Raw genomic sequence first — 20,579 nt, 5'->3', positions numbered from 1 at the left:
ATTTAAATTAAAAAAAATTCCCTCAAAATCCCTTTACCCCTTTTCTCTAAACTTTCAGGATAGATTACTTCTTTGGTTCAGGATTTAAACCATTAAACTCTCCCTACTCTAGACTGCTTCCAACATATCTTGAAAAAAAGAGAAGCAAGATTCTTAACTAATGTGCGGTCTCCATTTTTCCATTTTCTTTTTTTAAAGCCCACTAATTCAGGATTTTTGGTATTTGTTGGAATGTATTTTTTTTGCAACAATTGAAGGCACAGTGAAATAGTAGAGAAAATGTAGGTTTCATTTCATCAAAGAGGTCCCTTTTGCTGTTTATCAAGCCAAGCAATGGCTCTTCAAATAAATTGCTTAAAAATGGAAATGAATGATCCAAACAAGAATAAAAGCAAAATATAAATATATGTGCATATGTAAATATGGCCTACCAACTTCTTTTACATTGATTTGCTTTAACTTACAATGTGTAGGATGTCACCACTTCTCCTAGAGAAGGGTACTGATGCTCAGCTCTTTAGTCATGATGACTGGGCCTCCCATAGCTATCCCCTCATGCTTTTGTTACAAAATCAGTTAACCATTTTGTAAAATACATCTGGTTGTTACACTTCCATAGTGCAGATGGAATAGGGGAAAGTGAGGGGTCACTCAACAGGAGGACTTTTCTCCAGTGCACTCCTTGATGTCATCCCTCCAAGTTAGGATGGGATAGGCTGAGGAACCCTGAGATTTAGAACAGGTGCTTGGACCAGATAGTGGCAGATCATCCTCTGATGAGCCCTGGTCCCCACAGGCCTCTTCAGTCTGTTGTGTGCCTTTCCCTTCGCTGAGTCCATCCACTTCCCCTCACCAGGGTGCTGAAGATACAAGTCTGGTAGGCCAAATATGACTTGAGAACCACAAGAAGCACCTTCCATTCAGCTCTTTGGGGTTGAGGAGGCTGAATGCCTCCTGTTTGGTGCCTGCATCTTCAGAGTAATTTAAGTGCCAAGGTCATGCCCTGTGTCCCTCCAGAGTGGCATGGCCCCACAGTGGTTAGCCCCTCTCTTTGCTATTTCATGGCAAACTCATTGTTGAGGCTTTGTTTCGTGTAAAAGCTGAGCCCACTGCCTCATCAGATTCCCTGGGACTCTGAACATGCACCACAGTGATATCCATTGGGAATCTCCTCCACTCTTTTCCATGGAAGCCAAACAGCATCCTGATGAGAAAAAATATGGATTACAAATGGCCCAAGGCAATCAGCTTTGAGGCCTTTGAGGATTGCCAAGGTAGGCAGTGTCCTTACTAGGGTTCTTTGGCTACAAATAAACTCTAAGCTGCTTTAGACACATCAAAATCAGGAAGACATTGGAATCAAAGGGACAGACACCCCTCCACACACAACTTATCTTGTTGCCAAACACTTCCCTTAGCACACTTTTCTTCAGTACATTATCTGACACACATAGAATGTTCTGGCTTTTCTTTGCCTATGGCAAATTCTTTTTGATTTAGCTAATAATATTTTCCCTAAACCCAGAAGAGAAGAAATTACTGGGAATTTACATCTGATTACCATAGATTAATTCTTCCATATTACAAGGCTCAAAGTACAAGGAGGAATAGTATGTGTCTGCCATGTTGGTGTTTTGTTAGTATTTTTTTTAAGCTAACATTAAGTGTTATTTTTCTGAGGAACTAGCCAGAATAATACTCTCTCAAATTCAGAAACCTATTGGCCCAATTTGAAATCAGACATTATTCCTAACCAAATTATACTCTTTCTGCTGCCAAGATATCTTGACAGCTTTAATATCTGGAGGTAAACCTATATGATAATCCCAGCAGAATTCTGGGGATAAGATTTTAGTAGGTTTGTTGTGAAGGAAATACTTGTTTAGATGGCTTTCATCATGCCACTCAGCTTCAATGTGATTTTTCTTGTCCTGGAGGATTCCCTTAAAGCACTCCTGGGTGAGGTTGAGAACCTGAATGGGTGTTCCTCCAAAAATGGCTGCATGGTAATAAAAATCCCCCTCTCCAAATGGAATATATGCTGCTGACTCACTCCGCCTCTCATAGGTAAATTCATCAGGATCTGCTTTGTACCACCAGGCCTGTAGCTGAGCCACTAACTGGCCCAGAGTCTCTACACCAAAATTATCTTGGAAGACCTGGTCCACATCCATGCAGAAGAGGTAATCAACCTCATGGAAGGTTGAAGCCATTGTGGGGCAAGGGGCAATGTTCTATTCTTTTTGGGAACGCCAGGATCAAATCAATCTACAATGTGTTTGGCTTTTGCTCTTTTGTGCCAAATAATTAGGTGAGTTAAGCATTGGCTTCTGTCCCATAATACAGATCGTCTGTTAAAAATGTTAAAATTCCATAATCACCCTTCTCTAGTAAAGACACCCTTAGGCTGCTGGGATTGGCACATTCAGCAACATTAGAACTTGAGTAGTATTCTTCATAACAGTGATTGCAGTGTCTGCTGGGCTTTGGGCTGGGGAAGTTTGTCTTTGGAGAACTGTCAGATCTTTACAGATTTCTCTTTGAGGCCCTACCTTGACAGTGTTCAAGTTCCAGTCAGCTGAACTTTCAATTCTTATTGTACAAGGCTGGGGGATCAATTTACCACATGACTTTTTCCAGAAGGTACAGACGGAAAGGCCCAGAAGGCAGAAAAAACCAGGAAAATTGAACTTTCAGTATTATTTTAGAAAAAAATATTTTAATTCTCAAAAAGGGTAAAAGAGGCCAGGCATGGTGGCTCATGCCTATAATCCCAGTGGGTTGGGAGACTGAGGCAGGAGGATTTCAAGTTCGAAGCCAGTCTCAGCAACTTAGCAAGGCCCTAAACAACTCAGTGAGACCCTGTCTCTAAAAAAAATACATAATAGGGCTGGGGATGTGGCTCAGGGGTTGAGTTCCCCAGAGTTCAATCCCTAGTACAAAAGAATAAAAAATAGGTAAAATAGATTATATTTTTAAACTAATATTTTAGCTACAAATTTCAAGTGAGAATGACTACAATTTTTCCTCATCAGGTGTTTTGAACAAGGAAATGGAAGCTGTAACCAGAATCTATCCAACCTCAGAAATAGGAAGTTCTGACCAGTCAGGTCTCCCAGGGCCAAATCCTCCAGGATGATCAGGTGGAAGGCACCTAAGGAATCCATGGGTGGTCAGCCATGCTCCTCCATGGAAAATCACGGTGTGTAGCTCCTGTGTATCTAGAACTTGCTGTAAATCCCTCTGTCCTTGGTCCTGCCCCTTAGAGAAGGAGAAGAAAGAGGTAGGTTTAGGCCATCTAGCAGCTGGCACTTTTGAAATTTCCAAAGGAAGCCGTGGAGATTGCGAAGGAGGTGGCTGCAGGTGTGCTGTTGACTCTGGGTTTGGGGGGGTGTTGCAGACATTTTTTTCTTGCAACCAGAGACATTCTCCCTGAGGCAGGAACAGGGGCTCACCTACTATTGTTTTGTTCTCAGTTTTAGGGGCCTTAGCAGAAAGAAGACTGAAACAGTCCCACATAATTCAGAGAAATCCAAAACAACTTCATGAAGCCATGTGTCCCCTCATAACCATTTTGATAGTAGAACAAGAAAGTCAAGGACAATTTTGTCAGCAATACCTACTTTCCAACAGCAAAAACTGTCAGCCCCACAGTGATTTTCTGTTTGGCATAATAATTTTCCAGGACAGCTCTGTTGTAAGTGCCTTCCCATACAACCGGTGCCTTCCATCCTGTCACTGTCAAAACCTCTGGGCGTTTCCTGGTGATAAAACACAGTCACATGAGTCAGAATAGTTTCACTAAGGCAGGACAGACTGTCCAAGAAAAGAAAAAAAAAGGGATGGTCATGATCTTCAGCAATTGTCCCTGAGTCCCAACTGTAGTTTAACCCCAAGCACTTGAATGGGAGGCGTGACATCTGCAGGGGCAGCCTCTGGCCCAGGTGTCTCCAGGGACTGTCCTTGGAGGCCTTATAGGATCTTGCCTATACATCCCTGCTCTCTTTGTTCTCCTTCTACGTCTAAAACAATCCCTTTCCCTTTTCCCCAGCTGCTGAGCTGTCAGTGTCATCTTTGAGTTGTTATTTATCCCTGTTGGTGCCATCTGAGTCTAAGAAGACCCTAACCCTTGATCGAGTGGGATGAGAAAGTGACGCTAAAGCTGAGAAAAAAGGTTGTTTCAATTTGCCTTTGGCCAAAAAGGGATTTCTGGGTAGAAACCTGGTTATTGGCCAAAAAGGGTCCAGACTAAGGGGATTCTGTTACTATTTATTTTATAGACAAGGAGACAGCGCATCCAGAAAGAAAAGGACTTGACAGCTTCCCAACATGGCCAAGGCCAGGGCATGGCTCTGGCAAAGGCTCGCTCCTTAGACCATATCGCCTCTTCACTAGGAACATCAAGGGGGCCAGAGGGAGATGTGTTTTCTGCACTCAGAAAGCTTGAAAGGGGGACTGGGGATATAGCTCAGCTGGTAGAGTGCTTGCCTAGCATGCACAAGGCCCTGGGTTCAATCCTCAGCACCATCAAAAAAAAAAAAAAAAAAAGCTTGAAAGGGACTTAGTAAAGCCAATGCAGACACAGAAAGTGACAAAGTATGATACTGAAGAAAAAATGCAGAAAGGGCAGAACAGGAGAGGACCTTGCCCCGTGGCAGGGCTAGAGCTCCAGGTAGTAGGAGCAGCAGAGGCTAATATTATAGCTACAAATTTCAAGTGAGAATGACCTGTTAGCTGTTAGCTGACACCTGTTAGCTCAGGAGGCAGCTGCAGTTCCCCTCAGGAAGAGGAAACTGGCACACAGTTGCTTAGATGCAACTCTAGTGCGGGTTCAGTCCCTGCTTGGCATTTGCTTCTGCTTCACTTGGGAAGCATCTCAGCGAACCGGAGAAGGTGGCAAGCAGTTGGGACAAAGTCCTGCTGGTCCTAGCCTGCTGCGCTGCTGAGGCTGTTGGGAGAGACTGACAGGAACATACCCTGCTCCTTGCAGTGTTAGGCAGGGCGTTCACTCAACTGTACCTACCTACAGCCAGCCTGATTGGCAAGGCTAGGTTACCCCTGCCTCACCCAAGTCTCAGAGGGGCAGAGGAGCCTCCGAAGATTCTCCCCCGTGCCTCCTGTCCCTATCACAAGCTCTGTACTCTCTAACTCTTCTGCTGACTCTGCCCTCCCACCCAGCCTATGTCTGCCTCTGGGCCGACATAGCTGGGCCACCTCCAGCATAGCGCAGTGTGGCAGAGATGACAGAGTGGGGGGACTTTTAGCCTGTTCTCCTGGCTGCTCAGCTTGTCTGGAGCCTGAAACTCGGCTCAGTCCATAGCACTCCAGGTGTTCCTGCTGCACGGAGAACACAGTTGCTCTCAGTGAAAGGCGCAAGTACAGACTCTGCACCAACCTGTTTTCCTTTAGTCCTTGCAACAGTCCTGTGATGTATTGTGTGACATCCAGATAAGAAAACCAAGGCTCAGAGAAGCTGAGCAAGGCCACATAACTAGTCACTGATGACAGCAACTAGCATACATTGAGCACTTCCTGTGTGACCAGGCACTGTGCAAAGGGTTCATCCTTCTGAGACAGGGTGACTTTGATTTCCATCTTACCAATGAAGCATCTATAGCACAGAAAGGTTAAGTACTTTCACAGCTATAAAGGGGTAAATCTAGAGTCGGGTACTCTGAGCCACCACCCTATATTGTTCCTTTTTTTTTTTAAAGAGACATGAGAGAGAGAGAGAGAGAGAGAGAGAGAGAGAGTGTTTTTTAAAATATTTATTTATTTTAGTTCTCGGTGGACACAACATCTTTGTTTTGTATGTGGTGCTGAGGATCGAACCCGGGCCGCACGCATGCCAGGCGAGCGCGCTACCACTTGAGCCACATCCCCAGCCCCATATATTGTTTCTTACCTAGACATTTAATTGCTGTGCTAAAGAAATTAGGGTTTAAACCCAGTTTTGTCCTGGTCTGAAGGTAACACTAAGTCCACTCAGCAGCTTTGGTATTTTCACCAGTGAAAACTGGGAAATGCTCCATTTGTTTACAATGAGTTGAAATGCATTCTGCTGTCATGTGTGACTAATTAGAACAACAACAACAACAAAGACTAGAAAACGATGAACTCTTGTGTTGTTGATTTTAGAAACTTAACATGACCTAGCCTTGCTCATCAGGCTCAGCGTGGAAAACTCGGCTTTGCTGAAGGGTAGAGCAATTGTGTGAAGACCTGGCCCTCCGCAGGCTATTTGTTGGCCTCTCCCAACAGCCTCAGCAGGGTCACATGAGACCAGCCACACAAGACCCTCAAGACTTTGCTCCAGTGGTGCTTTTAGTCCTGAAAAACCCTAAGCTTTGTCAAATGACAAATTTCAACCTGCCCCCAGACAGAAAAAGACAATGTAAACATGCACATAGGGCTCATTATTCTCCTGCCAGTGCTTTTGAACCTGAGCTTCCTTGTTCTGTCAGGCGTCCACCTCATTCACTGCAGTGTTCGTTTTAGCCTGTGGAAGATTTTTCGGTAATTCTAGCCCAGGCTTCTTGCTAAGGTTTGTTGTATGTGAACCAGACATTTGGTAATCAGGTAATACAACTAGCAAAAACAGAAGAAAAAGAGGAGCAGGCACACTTATTTAATACTTACTGTGCCCCTGGGGAGCAAGTACTTGGCTCGTGCTCTCTCATTTAATCTCCATGACCACCCTATGAAGTGGGTGCTGTCATCAGCCATTTTACAAATAAAGGGAGTATGGCTAGGAGAAGGAGAAGGGGACTAAGCTTTTGGTCATTTAATTTATATAAAGGGCCAAACTGGGACTAAATACTGGGATGAGGGAAATGAGAACAGTCCTGCCTCTTGAGAATCTTGACAGTCCCAATGGGTAGTCAAGTGCATGCTCCTCAACTGCACGATCACTTTGACCACATCTTCTAAAAAGAAGTCAGAAACCCAGTATCCAGTTTGATTACTTGGATGGGAAGGATACCTTCAGGCAGGAAGAAAAAGTAGCAATATTAAAAATTAATGTTTAATTTAGAATTAAGGTGTGCTATTTCCCAGCTGTTACTCAAATCCACTGACAATTCCCATACACCGGTGACCCTGACTAACAGCCAGATGACAGCCTGGTAAGGAAGGCAGTGGAGAAGAGGAGGTGCAGGGAGAGAGGGAGGATGAGGATGGGATCAGCTTCCTGGGCGAAGCTCTGCATTAAGGAGTCTCAATCATGAAAACTCACTACCCCCACCCGCCTTGCAAAAGAGGCGACTTAGGAAAACCCACACATGTGCAAAAGCTTGTCTTTGACAATGTCAATTGCCAGAAACATCCAAGATAATGAGGATGGGGCTCTAAAAGGAGGGGGAAATGCCAGCAAAGAGCTGCCCAAAGGTCTTCCTTCCAAACAACTGTGTGACCTCTGTGTGTGCACTTCCATCATTATAGGCCAAAAGCTTCCTGAAATATAATAGGGTTTCTGCAACCAAAACACACATGTTCCTAGGTTATTGGCGGCTTGTTAATTGTCTTTATTTATGGATCCATGTATGTGGTACCCAAGGGTTGGTTAGAGAAAATATTAAAATTCAATGAACCATGAAGTAGGTATAAAAGGATGTGGAATCACACCACCTATTAAGCAGCAGCATGGTAAAGAGCAAGACAGCAAAAGAGCTGATGGCAGTGTGAACAGAGATAGCAGCTATGGCGTGCAGAGAAGGGAATGATGTGGGAGGGATTTGGGAACAATGATCAACAGAACATGCTAATGAGTTAGACTATGGGGTGGACAAAGGAAAACATCTCCTGGCCTCTGACTTGAGCTATTTACTGCGATGGGAAATGAGGAGAAGAACAAGGGTGGGGTGGAATTGAGAAATATATTTGGGTCATGTGATACATGCAGAGATGCCAGGTGGGCAGGTAGACACAAGTCAGGGCTTAGAGGAAATATCTGCGCTAAAGATACAAACGTGACAGTCATTCTCTCATAGGTGGAGTATGATGCCAGGGAAACGGAAGGGAATATATGGAACATGGTGCACAAAGAAAAGAGAAGAAGGTACACTTAGCCCCATGACTAATACCTGATAGCTGAGAAGAAGGAGATGGCCCTAGCAAGGAGGCTGAGAAAGGAGAATGGAGAGGAAGAAAATGAGGAGGCAAGGTAGGAGATTATGCCGTGAAAATAGGTTGCACAATACACTGTGATATGTCTGAGGTATTTCACAGAAAAGGATGCACTAATATGAAATTTGCTAATTATTTCATCCAGTCATACAATTATGCTAGAAATAGACTGGTGGCCCAAGAAGGCTTTAATTTGGTGCTGATTCAGACTGATATTGTTTAAATATTTGTTTGACATTCATTTGGAGGTGAGGTCTAGCCATGCATGGCAGAGTGTGGACACAGAAACAGCTGGCAGCCTTGGTCTCTCTCCTTTCTTCCCCTAGCAATTCACCTTCCAAGTCCCATTCAGCAGAGCAGGTGGCCATAGTAGAACTATCCAATCCTCCTTAGAAGGTGCTTGGTCACCATTTCTGTCTCATCCAGTCTGCCTGCCCCTTTGGGGCCTCAGTTCTCTGATCTAAAGGGCTTGTCAAAATAGAATGCTTCCATCTTCTTACATTTCTAGTAGTAGTTCAGCATCTCATAGGTGGCTACCCTGTTGTACAACTCACCAAAAGACAGATGAGAAGTCAAAATTCTCATCTTTTCCAAACTGGCATGAATCTTCTACTCCAAAACAATACACAGACTTGCAACAACATATTCAGTCCCGGAACCCACAATCCTTCACACAGGAATGGATACTGGTCCCTCCTGACCTCCTCCTGCTCCTACTGGTCTCCATGCTCCTCCATTTGAACACCTCTTCCTCCTGCAGCTACTTGGATGCCAATGTCAGATGGCCTTTCCCTGGGTGGCCTCATCCAAGCCCACAGATCCCTCTGGCAGGTAGTCTGATGATGCCTCCAATCCACACCCTCCACTGGCTCCTGGAAACCCTGAGACTTTCTGTCTAGATGCCCCATAAGCACATGGATCCACGCACAGCCTTCATGGAGCTCGTCACCTCTCTGAACTTTCAAGCCTGCATTTCTTCTTCAATTCCCTCTCCTGGTCAACGACATCATCACCCACCAATCTCTCAGGTCTCACAGTCACATTGAAAAACTTCCGTCTCCTCAGCCCCCAAACCACATCCTGCCAGTCACTGATCACATCTCCTTACCAATCCTGGCAAATATTAGTTTTGTATCTATTCCACATACAAGACCCAAGTGAAGAACAACAACTTCTTTTTCTTCTTTTTTTTTTGTGTGTGTGTGTCTGTGTGCTGAGACTCGAACCCAAGACCATGAACTTCTTGAATACAACCATATTGGGATATTTCACCTGTCTTCTGTGCCTAAGACAATGTCTGCCACAGTATATTTTTTACCATAACTCATGAAATACATTTTATATCACAACCAAATGCATGCACATACTCTTATATACAGAATCAAAAATTCCACTAAATAATACTTACCTTTGGTCTTCTATTTTAATTTTTTAAAAAGCTAGTTTTGATCTAATAAGCTAGTTTCTGAATACACAAATGAGTAGTTACTGACAATTTGAGAAGTACCAAAAAGCACATCATAAGATTTAGTTTGTTTTGATTGGTGGGATGGGTACTAGGGATTGAATCTAGGCCACTTTACCACTGAACTACATCTTAGTCCTTTTTATTTTTCATTTTGAGAAAGCGTCTCATGAAGTCGCTTAGTGTCTAAGTTCCTGAGGTTGGTCTCAAATTTTCAATCCTCCTGCCTCAGCCTCTGTAGTTGCTGGGATTTCAGCTACTACATGGTAGCAATGATGCTACCATGCTCAGCAGCATCATAAATTTTTCTTTTCTTTTCTTTTTTTTTTTTGGTACCAGGGATTATACCCAGGTAACAAATCACTTAACCACTGAGCCACATCCCCAGCCCTTTTTATTTTTTATTTTGAGATAGGGTCTTGCTAAGTAGCTAAGGTTGTCTTTGAACATGTGATCCTCCTGCCTCAGCCTCCTGAGCCCAGCTACAGGTGTGCACTACTGCACCCAGAATATTGTAAGTTTTGATAAACATTTTTTGTATGGTTGCTCAATGAATGAATTTATGGTTCTATGACACTTTTGTTTTTAAGTTGCAGATGGACACATCTTTATTTTATTTATTTTTATGTGGTGCTGAGGATCAATCCCAGGGCCTCGGGCATGCTAGGCAAGCACTCTACCCCTGAGCCACAAACCCAGCCCTTCCATGACACTTTTCAAAAACAATTTTTTTTAGTTGTAGGTGGACACAATACTTTTGTTTTATTTATCTATTTTTATGTGGTGCTGAGGACCAAACCCAGTGCCTCACAAGTGCTAGGTGAGCGCTCTACCACTGAGCCACAACAGCAGCCCTTCCATGACATTTTTAAAAAATGAGTTAACTTAATCTCAGAATTTCCCCCCAATTCCCAATCCTGTGGCTTTCCACAATATCTTTGGCCTATAAGAAAGACCCATTCTAGCACTAATATTTTGTGACTGGTTGGCTGCCATTGGCCATTTACTGTCAGAATTACTGTGCTGCTCAGTACAGTGGATTCAAAGTATCTAGGTCCCTGTTTCTTATCCAAAGTCTTATCTAAAGTCTAATGCTAAATGCTAAGACCGTTTTTCCCAAGTCAGGGATGTTCTCAGAGCTGCCTGCACGGCCTGCTCCACTCCAGGTGAGCCCTGGAACCACTGCATGAGGAGCCACACTTCTTACTTCGGATTAAACCAGTCCCACAGTTGAAGCTCTTCATCTTCCTTTCTTTGTTTCTTCGCTTTTCCTTTTTCTATATCCTCCTCTTCATCTCCCTGGTAATTGTGGGTCCTGCGTACAAAGGGGAAGACAGGTAAGGTAAGGAGGGTGGTGTGTGGTGGCAGGGCAGTGGGGGACAATCTCATGAAACATGTCCCGAGGCAGAGGGTGCATGTACCAAGTGCACTGGTTGGAGATAGGCTCATGATGCTAGGCATTTATTCACAAGAACATACTTGAGATGAAAACACACAGTATTCGTCTTTCTTATTAGCCTTGCAAGTTAGCAGTTAGCAGTTTAATGACCCAATAACCCCTGGGTTATTTTAGGGTGCAGGGGAGACTTGTTAAAATAGCCCTCCTAAGAACATTTTGGTTTATGATTTTCTTTCCTTCCATTTAAACTTCCACTCACGCCTCACTCTTAAGTTAGCTGGAAATTAAATGTCCTAGCCCACCCACAAAATGGATTCCTTGTATAATTTTGATAAGCAAGAAATATAAGTGACTGGGAAAGTCATGAACATGGAGCCATTTCAACCAAATTCTCCACAAAAGTTGGTTGGATGGACAAACATATCCATAGTCCGATCTCCTTACCTATTTTTTTTTTTCTTAGAGAAAGAGAGAGAGCAAGAGAGGATTTTTTAACATTTATTTTTCAGTTTTCGGCAGACACAACATATTTATTTTATTTAATGTGGTGCTGAGGATCGAACCCAGTGCCCCGCGCATGCCAGGCGAGCACGTTACCGCTTGAGCCACATCCCCAGCCCCTCCTTACCTATTTTTAAACCAGCTTGGAAACCACCAGCCCTTCTGAGTGCTGCCGTCACCAATTGGATCCCTAAGAAGTGAAAAAGAATGTAAACATTTTTAGAAAATGATCAGTCCCCAAACTGGAGGGATCCCAAACTTCTGTTTTTTTTTTTTTTTTTTTTTTTTTTTTTTAATAGCAGAGATCATTATTTAAAAAAATAATTTTAAGCTGCTAATTCAGAAAACGAAAACAAAAGTGAAATCCTTTAACTGAATGGGGGAAAGAGAGCTGAAGACCCCTCGGCCTGCTGTCCCCAAGGCAGCCCAGCACTCCACTCACCCAGTGAGCCCTAGCAGGACAGGGGAGAAAGAGGGCAAGGGAGGGGGGCACCGTAAACGCACAAGCCTGAGTTCCGGATCTGCCACTCACCGGCTGTACGACTGTGGTAGGACATTTTCCCTCTCTGAATTTTTACTTTCTATTCTGAAAAGTGTTTTTAATAACAATAATAAATCTGCCATGAAGATAATTTTGAAGACTGAATGAAATATGGATAAGAGCTTGATAAGCTGAGAGTGACTGTAATGAGTTGTAGTGTGAATAAGAAACCAAGCATATTTTCAAGAATCATCTGATACCTTGACTTAGTCACCCAGGTATGTAATTGCACATGACCTTGGTCATCCCCAATAAAAGTTTTACCTTTATTTTCAATTTACAGCTGAGATATTGGCTGAGTGGATTTGAGCAATTCACCAAGGTCTTGTGGAATGTAAGGATAAAAACCAGAAGTAATACCAGGTGCAAACTGCTGAGAACATGCACTCAAGAGCTTCCTGGCAACCAAGCCAAAGACAGGAAAGTAAAGATTTAGTTGGTTGTAGTAGTTCATGCTGTGATCCCAGTGATTCGAGAGGCTGAGGCAGGAGGATCCCAAGTTAGAGGCCAGCCTCAGCAACTTAGTGAGGCCCTAAGCAACTTAGTGAGACCCTGTCTCAAAATTTAAATAAATAAATAAAAAGCTCTGGAGGATGTGGCTCAGTGAATGTCTCTGGGTTTAATCCCCAGTACCAAAAATTAATTAATTAATCAATTTTTAAAAATTTGCACACACAGCTCTCATTTTCTTTTTAAAAAAGTGAGGGAAAAAAAGGAGCCAGGGTTGTGGCTCAGTGGTAGAGCACTTGCCTAGCATGTGTGAGGCACTGGGTTTGATCCTCAGCACCACATAAAAATAAACAAATACAATAAATGTATTAAAAAAAAGTGAAAAAAAATTCTAAAAAGGATACACACTAATTCATCAAGAAACCCAGACTTCCAGGTATGGATCATATGCCAAAATATACCCTACTGTCATATATATCTAAAACAACAAAAAATAAAAAAAAAACCCAAACTTTTTTTCTTGCTCTTACACAGTTCTTTAGACAACGTATATAGAGAAGAACGATGGAGATTATATCCCAGATTCTTTTTCTCAGTGAAACAGGAATATTCCCCCCAAATAACACCACTTAAAGAGGCCCTTGATAAGAACCCAAGGCAAAACACAAGTTGTGCTTCTATAAAGACAAGTCTGGGGGGCTGGAGGAATACAATCCAGAGCCCCAGATTCCTAGGACCCTTCCCCTTTTTGGCCTGAGCGCATCACTGGCAGGTGCAAAGAGACTGCGAATGGTGAGAGAGCACATATGGGAGTCAGCCAATGGACACCTAGAATTCAAAGCACTTACTTTGAGTGATAAATCCACAAGAAAGAGCCTTCTGGGGTAAAAGCAAAGGAGAAATAAAAACATCATGTTACTTTTAGTTCCAAGAAAGGCTATTTTGTAACCATTATCACTGAGCCCTGGGCTGAGCAGAGAGCCGGGTTCTAGCTTCTCCCAGTTTCCACCTTCCTCTGAGATATACCCAGTGGAAATAGGAATTTCCACTTGCAGTTGCTTCCAGATTTCCAGGGGAAGAGGGCATCTGGAGAATCTCAAGTTGTGTGTGTGTGTGTGTGTGTGTGTGTGTGTGTGTGTGTGTTTTAACAATCAGTTCTCCATTGCTCAGGGCTGGCTTCACTGAGGGGCAGAGGCTCCACAGAAGGTCCCCTCCTGCAGCCTACTCAGCTGTCTGGCAATGAAGAAGGCCTGGAAGGTGGAAGCACCCTGGCCCAGCCACTCCTCACTGAGGATTTATCTTTACCCAGAAACAGAGCATCAGTTGCAAGGCCTACTACCACCCCCAGCACACAGCCTTCCTCAGCGCAGTCCCCAAAGGCAATTCTTCAACTCATGAAAGCAGGGAGGCTGGGATAGGTCATTGGCCAAGACCAGTACAGTCCTCAACCTTGTGGAACATATAATGTAGGAGGGAAGGCAGACCTTGGCCACATAGTCACATGGTTACACAACCTCATACTCCAAGAAGCACCATGAAGAAAAGCCTAAGCAAGCACAAGTACTCTCTACTTCTGTCATTCTTCTTCTACTTAGTAGCATTGGTTATTTATCCACACATCCTGTTGCCCCATTCAGATCATACCTGGAGGGCAGGAGTTCTACTTGGCCCATGTGCCGTCCCTCATATCACTCAGCACAGATGAGGAGCTCTGGAAGGAGTTGGGGACAAAGGATCAGGAGATCTGAGTTCTAGTTACAACAGGGACATAAGTTCACTAAAAAGACACTTCACCTATTTGGTCCCCATTCTGTCACTTGAAAAATGGAGACTCAGCTAAATGAAGGCTGTGTAGTGGGTAAGAGATTAAGCTGCAGACAGCCTGAGACCTAGCTCTTCCTAAAATGTGATCTTGAACTTTAACTTTTACCATCTGGGGACTTCGTGTCCTTATCTGGAAACTTGGAATAGTACCAACTGTGCAGGACTAGTATAAGAACTGGAAATGATGCCACACAAACTCACACTAGAAACTAGTACCTGCTGTCAAAAGATTTAATGAGCCAGCAGTGATGCCATCAGCATCACTATTATTGTAATTTTAAGTCTAAGATTTTTTTTTTTTTCCATCCGGCCTCAAATCAAATGCTGTCCTGGGTGATATTCTCTCAGAGTGCTTTATTGACAACATTAACTACTTGGTAGATGTGTTCAATTTATTTGTTTTTAAGATTGTTCCGAACTCAGTGCCGCCCATCCTTCTCAGGGTAATGTCCTCAGGTCACCTTAGGCTATCTCATGACCAGTTCTTAAATGGCAACCATCTGCTCCCTTGAAGCCTCTTGCAGACAAGTGGATTCTGCACATCAAAGAAAGATGCAGCCAAGGTCCAGGTGCCTGAAGATGGCCCCAAGGAACAGTCAGAACCTGCTATAGCCACTGTGCTGAAAGAACAAGCCCAGCATTGAAAAATAACCCCCTTTCTGAGAGGCCAAGGCCAATATACACATTTAAGCCTTTGGTTCCCAAATATGGAAGTACAAATCTGGCTACAATTCAGAACCTCCAGCAAAATTATCCAATCAAGTATTCAGATTCGGAGACAAACCCTCAGCCAAGCAAGTATTCCGGTGAGCACCCTAAAGGGCTCATGTTCTCTTGCTTGTGACTGCTGGAGTCGTCTTTCACGGTCAAAATCCCCTGTCATGTTTTGCCCTCAGCAGCAAATGATGATGGTTGTGACTGTTATGAAGTGAATGTTCATGTCCCCCCAACATTTATGTGTTGAAGCCCTGTCCTCAGTATGATGGCATTTGGAGGTGGGGCCTTTGGGAGATAATTAGATTAAATAAGGATGGGGGCACCATGATGAAATTAGTGTCCTTATAAGAATAGGGAGATACTATAACTTGCTTGCTGTCCATCATTGTGGATGTTTTGGGAAAAGGTGACTGTCTGCAAGCCAGGAAGAGAGCCCTTATATGGGAACTAAATCAGCCGGTGCCTTGACCTCGGACTCCCCAGCTGTAGATCTTGGAGAAGTAAGTTCCTGTTGTTAAGGCCCCCAATTTATAGCATCTTGTTATAATGGCCTGAGCTGAGGAAGAAGATGCTGGTGATGGCATTTGGCATTTATTGAATGCTTATGAAGTCCAGCCACTGGCCCTGGTGCTCTGTACACAATAATATTTAATCACAATGAAGCAGGTACTATTATATTCCCTACCTTTTAGGGTAGAGAAACCAGAGAACAGAGTAGTTGAGTAACTTTCCCAAGGCCACCGAGGAGGTCCCCACACCTAACTTTGAGTCATCTCTTCTTTGAACTCATTTCCTCAATTCAAAAGACCTAGTTTCCAGATGCTTTTAACTTGACCACACTTTGAGCTTGTCCTATTTTCCTTAAAATTAGTGATTCAGAATGAAACAAAAGAACATTCTAGAAGTGGCTAGATCTGTCCACATCTGAAGATTTTGTTTCTGCATTTTGGAGATTCCTCCTGCTATTGATGCACCCAAAGTTGCAGTTCTTTTTTTAGTAGCAAAGACAGTTCTGCTGGCTCATTTAATCTTAGAATTTGATGTCTAAAAATAATATTCAGATGTTACACCAGGCTGCCATCTTGAACTTGAGGGCCACTAAAACATTTCACCCTGAAAATAATAATGGTGCTGAGACAACTCAGCACAGTGGACTTACTGGAAACTGAAGGCTGAGCTTTATCATTATATCTCAAGTCAAAAGCATCACACATTTCTGTATTTATGTGGAGACTTTTGGTCAGAAGCCGCTCTAGCTAGAATCTCCAAGGCAAGGTGGTTTCAAAAGCACAGAGGTAGTTCTTATATTTGAGTAGTCCGCAGATGAATTTGAAAACTCAAAAACATTCTATTCATTCTGCTCTCCAGAGTTAAAGATAGAGAGAGGGAGAGACCCAGAAGTTTCAGCCAGGCACAAATGAATCACCAGCAACTCAGTGTGTATTTTTGCAGCAAAAGTCAATAATTCAAAATTGTTCTGTTAAACTCTGCAGATATCTTAGGATTGCAAAATTCAGGGTGGATTTCTCATGGAATTCCTGTCTGAAATTTCTTAAGATAATTTCTTTATCTAATCATATAAACCATTTCAGATCACATTTGGAGCTTAATTGATTTTCCTCTTTCTGGATCAAGCCTACCAGTATAAATGTCAAAATAATGGGAACACAGCAGGAAGAAGATGATTAATTAGCCAGAAGTTACTTGGGAGCCTGGTGATTTTTAACAATGATCCAGGAAGATAAGAAGGGTGGGCCCCATTATTTATGGTTTCAGTTAATCTCAATCTTAACTTTACTTGATAACTTGGCTGTAACTAGTAAAACAGAATCAAAGCAATATTTCATCATGTTTCATAATTACCTGTTGATATATTCCCAAAACACAACAATCACGGTTGAGACAATCAGCATTGACAACATTAATTTTCCTTTATCATTCATTATTTTCTCCTGTGGAGAGGGAAGAAGAGAAGAAAAATAGATTAAATATAATGAAATCCAGAGTGACACATGGTTTTGAAGAAATGCTTTTATCCACATCCTAAGAGGATAAATTCATGAATAATTAACTAGTGCTGAGGAGGGTGTTCTACCTTAAATTACATGAGCCTGCAATGGCAAATTAGGCCAACTCAGTTAACAAGGAGGCTGCCTGTGTGGGAGGGATGCCAAGGCCACATGGGACCACATTGGGGCTTAGGGGGAAAGTATCCTGATCCACCATTGATGTAAGAGAGTGGAGTGGAGGAAAATGGTTCCCAGGAATTCCAGTTACCTCCCAATTCAGCTCGACCTTGACATGTGACTGCAGGGAGGTGTACTGACTACATGTCCCCTGCACAGTCCTTTACAATCTAAGCCTCCCCCACCTCCCAGCCCCAGACATTTCGCCCGACCACACTCATAGGCAAGCAGTTGGCACACAGCAGGTACATGGATTTTTTTGGATTACTACGTAAACTTGTGATCAAAAGGAAAGGGGTGCTGTGTGGAGAATAATGGATTGGGAAATACCACCTGAATGATCAGGGATGGCTCAATGCTAAAGGGACATGGAAACTGAATCTCAAGAGATAAAGACAAGATGAAAAAACATGACGTGTGCCATGAGAAGGAAGAGAATCTAATAACAGTGGAGAAGAGAAACAGCTTCTGTGGTTAAGGAATGAAAACAAAACAACCAACAAAAGCTGAACAAGAGAAATATACTGGTCTCAGAGTGGTTGGAACAGGAGGGATGGTGGTGGGCAAGAAGATGGTGAGCAGGGGCAGACGGAACCTTAGAAGTGTAGGTGGGGCGGAGGACAGGGAGCCACCAGAGCTTTTGAAGGTGGAGAATGACAAGATCCAGAGTCACTCAGGGGGACATTTCTGCCTGCTGGGCTGTGGAGGATGGATGTCAGGGGAATAGGAGTAATAGTTGAAGAGGCACAGATTCGTCTAATGGCCAAAGAGAGGGGTGGATGTATTTACATTTAGACATCTTTAAAATTTTTTCTGGGTAGGGACAGACTACCCTTCCCAGGGCTCTCCAGTTCTTAGGGAGAGTAAGGGCTTAGCCAGGAGGGAACATGCCTTGGATATACAGATGGTTATGGTTCGGGTCTGGAATGTCCCCAGAAACTCATGGTCCCCAATGCAGCAAGGTGCAGAGGTGGGGCCTTCAGGCAATGATTGGGTCATGAGGCTCTGACCTCATCTGTGGATTAATGATCCATTGATAGCTCATGGACCACTGGGAGTTGGGACCTATTTGAAGGAAGCTGGTTGGTCACTGGAGGCCTCTAGCCTCTCTTGCTCTCTCTCTCTGTTTTCCAGCTGCCATGAGCTGAGCCAATTTCCTCTGCCACACCCTTTTACCATGAAGTTTCTGTCTTGGAGCCAGCTGACCATAGACTTAGTCCTCTGAAACTGTGAGCCAAAATAAATCTTTCCTCCTCTAAGTTGTTCTTGTGGGGTATTTTGGTCACAGCAATAAAAAACTAACTAACACACACACACACTAGCCAATCTAGAGCAATGCCAGGTAGCAATATGAATAGGCCTTCATCATCCCGGGGCCAAGGACCAGACTATTAGAGACCCCCCCCCCATAACTTAGAGCCTGCCAAAGTTATTGCGACTAACCAGTCCTGAGCTGTTCCCCCTGCCCTCCACTGCCTTTCCACAGAAACCCCAATAAGGGCTCTGGCCTCTTGTTTTCCCTTGTTCCCGACTCCTGCCCACCCTGGTGTCCATGCATGGTGTGCCATGTCTCCTTGCCTAGGTCCTATGAGTATAGCACATTTTGCTTTTTCCTGAGCCTGTTCTCTGTCTCCTTTGGGGTACATACCTGACAATGGAGTAAAAGAACATAGAATGATGCCCTGGGCTAAAAAGGAGGCAGAGAAATGGGCAGAGGGAGATTCAACCACAACTACCAACCACTCTGAAAAGCAAATACCTTTTTATAATCTAATTGGTATTAAGGCTCCAATCAATATGAGGACATTTACAATCTTTATCCCACTGAATGAAACTGTTTAAACATTTGTATGCATAACTGTTGATGTATTATGCAGTGTTGCTGTACTAGAGATGCTACATAATAGACAATTTATAACTCACATCCAAAGACTTCTGAATTCCAACATGTCTACCCCAAGGTTTCTGATAAGGGATTGTGGATCTCTACCGGACCACATTAAATTGATTCCTTGTCTTTAAAATGGGGATACAATAGTGATTATCATGACAGATAATGCCTATAAAATGCTCAGCACTGTGCCTTGGCATAGGATAAATGCTTAAAAAAAGCTAGTTCTTATACTGGTGCTCATAAAACAGGCTGTTGGGAGGATTAAGTGAGACAGCAGCACAATGCCTGGTATTTACAAGTGCTCAAAGTGTATTTGAAGGAAAAGGAGCGAGTGTTCCGGAATAAGAGCATACTATACAATGAAGTGCAAATAAATGCAAATAAGAGACTGGAAAAGCTTACCCATCTGTTCTGAGTCTCAGCCTGATTAAAAGCCATTCGGAAGTGGGACTAACTTTTTCCCTGATCAAGCCCCAGGCTCTGCTACAAGACTGCAGGTGTGCTGAGAGGCAGGAGTGCCCCTGGCTGAGTGGCCAGCTTTACCAACTCCACCTGCTGAGGATCAAATGCAAATTGTCTCCCGACTGGAAAGAGCATTAAACAAAGCCACATGAAAACTCTCCTCGTGCAGAACATTGATGCTCATGTCAGAACCCAACTCAGGCACACTCCCTAATCCTGGCCCCAAATGTGCAGGTGTTGATACCTGTTTTCATTTCAGGAATAAGCATCAGAGGCAACCCATTTCTTTCTGGCCCTCATAGATGGCTCAAATCTACTTACTCTTTTGCTAAGGCCAACCTTTATTCTGGTATGAGACTTATAATTGAAAGCTGTCTGAATGAGCCAATTTTGTATCCTGTACACTAGAAATGGGTATCGACATGCTTCCTGAAATCTGGAACCCAAGTCTCCAAGAAAAGAAGGGTTGGCAGGGCAGCCAAGATGACTTTTTAAACATTTTTTCTCTGTGAAAAAAACAAGGCATTGGACAGCCAGTGTGGTCAAAAAGTCCTTCTTCTATATGTTTGTCTCTCAGAATTTTCAAAACTGTTTAATTCTGAAGACTGATGGTGGACTGTCACCTAATGGGGAAAAAACATCAATTTGTTTCTAAATTCTTGTGAAGGGCAGTCCTTAGAATTAAGAGCTGCCCAGTACCAATACCCTGTTTTAAGTGGGAGAGTGGAGCTCTGACGTCCTCTGACCCTACTGCTGGTGAACTCAGCCAGCCCTGGGTGCACAACCTGTGGGACCTCCTGCCACCTCAGAACTCTGACTTAACACTCATGTTTCTCTCTAAATCCATTCTGTAGCCCCACAGGGGCTGCTCTCAGACCACTCCCAGGACTTAGCCACCCAGAACTCGGTTCCTGTACTTGGCTTCCAAATAGAACCATTCACATCCTAGAACGTGTGCAGACCAAGCTAAAGATGTGGGGCATTTTGTAAGGCAGAGTCTCACTATAAAGCCAGCA

General features: G+C 43.5%; 1 protein-coding gene across 1 annotated transcript; it reads right to left on the bottom strand.

The window, feature by feature from the left end:
* Positions 1–3,500: 3,500 nt before the first annotated feature.
* GGTA1 (glycoprotein alpha-galactosyltransferase 1 (inactive)) lies at positions 3,501–19,765 on the bottom strand. Its single transcript, XM_081269589.1, has 6 exons — positions 19,504–19,765; positions 16,885–16,973; positions 13,329–13,364; positions 11,617–11,679; positions 10,797–10,904; positions 3,501–3,761 (listed from the first exon to the last, which is right to left on the bottom strand). Exons 1-6 carry the CDS (start codon positions 19,537–19,539, stop codon positions 3,620–3,622), a joined length of 474 nt encoding a protein of 157 aa, XP_081125715.1. The 5' UTR covers positions 19,540–19,765; the 3' UTR covers positions 3,501–3,619.
* Positions 19,766–20,579: the final 814 nt, after the last annotated feature.

Source organism: Spermophilus citellus (genome assembly GCF_964194105.1).
Source record: "Spermophilus citellus genome assembly, chromosome: 16".
In the NCBI taxonomy this organism is placed as follows: Eukaryota; Metazoa; Chordata; class Mammalia; order Rodentia; family Sciuridae; genus Spermophilus; species Spermophilus citellus.
Note: the sequence above shows the minus strand (reverse complement) of the source record. Positions and strands in the feature narration are given on the sequence as shown.

What these genes read in the sequence shown, in the direction of transcription:
- GGTA1 (XM_081269589.1), bottom strand. Translation starts at nt 19,539, where the DNA reads ATGGCTTTTAATCAGGCTGAGACTCAGAACAGATGG. An exon ending in CTGAGACTCAGAACAGATGG is followed by an intron (nt 16,974 to 19,503) that starts GTAAGCTTTTCC and finishes CCCTCTCCACAG; the next exon opens with GAGAAAATAATGAATGATAA. An exon ending in TTTTGGGAATATATCAACAG is followed by an intron (nt 13,365 to 16,884) that starts GTAATTATGAAA and finishes CTTTGCTTTTAC; the next exon opens with CCCAGAAGGCTCTTTCTTGT.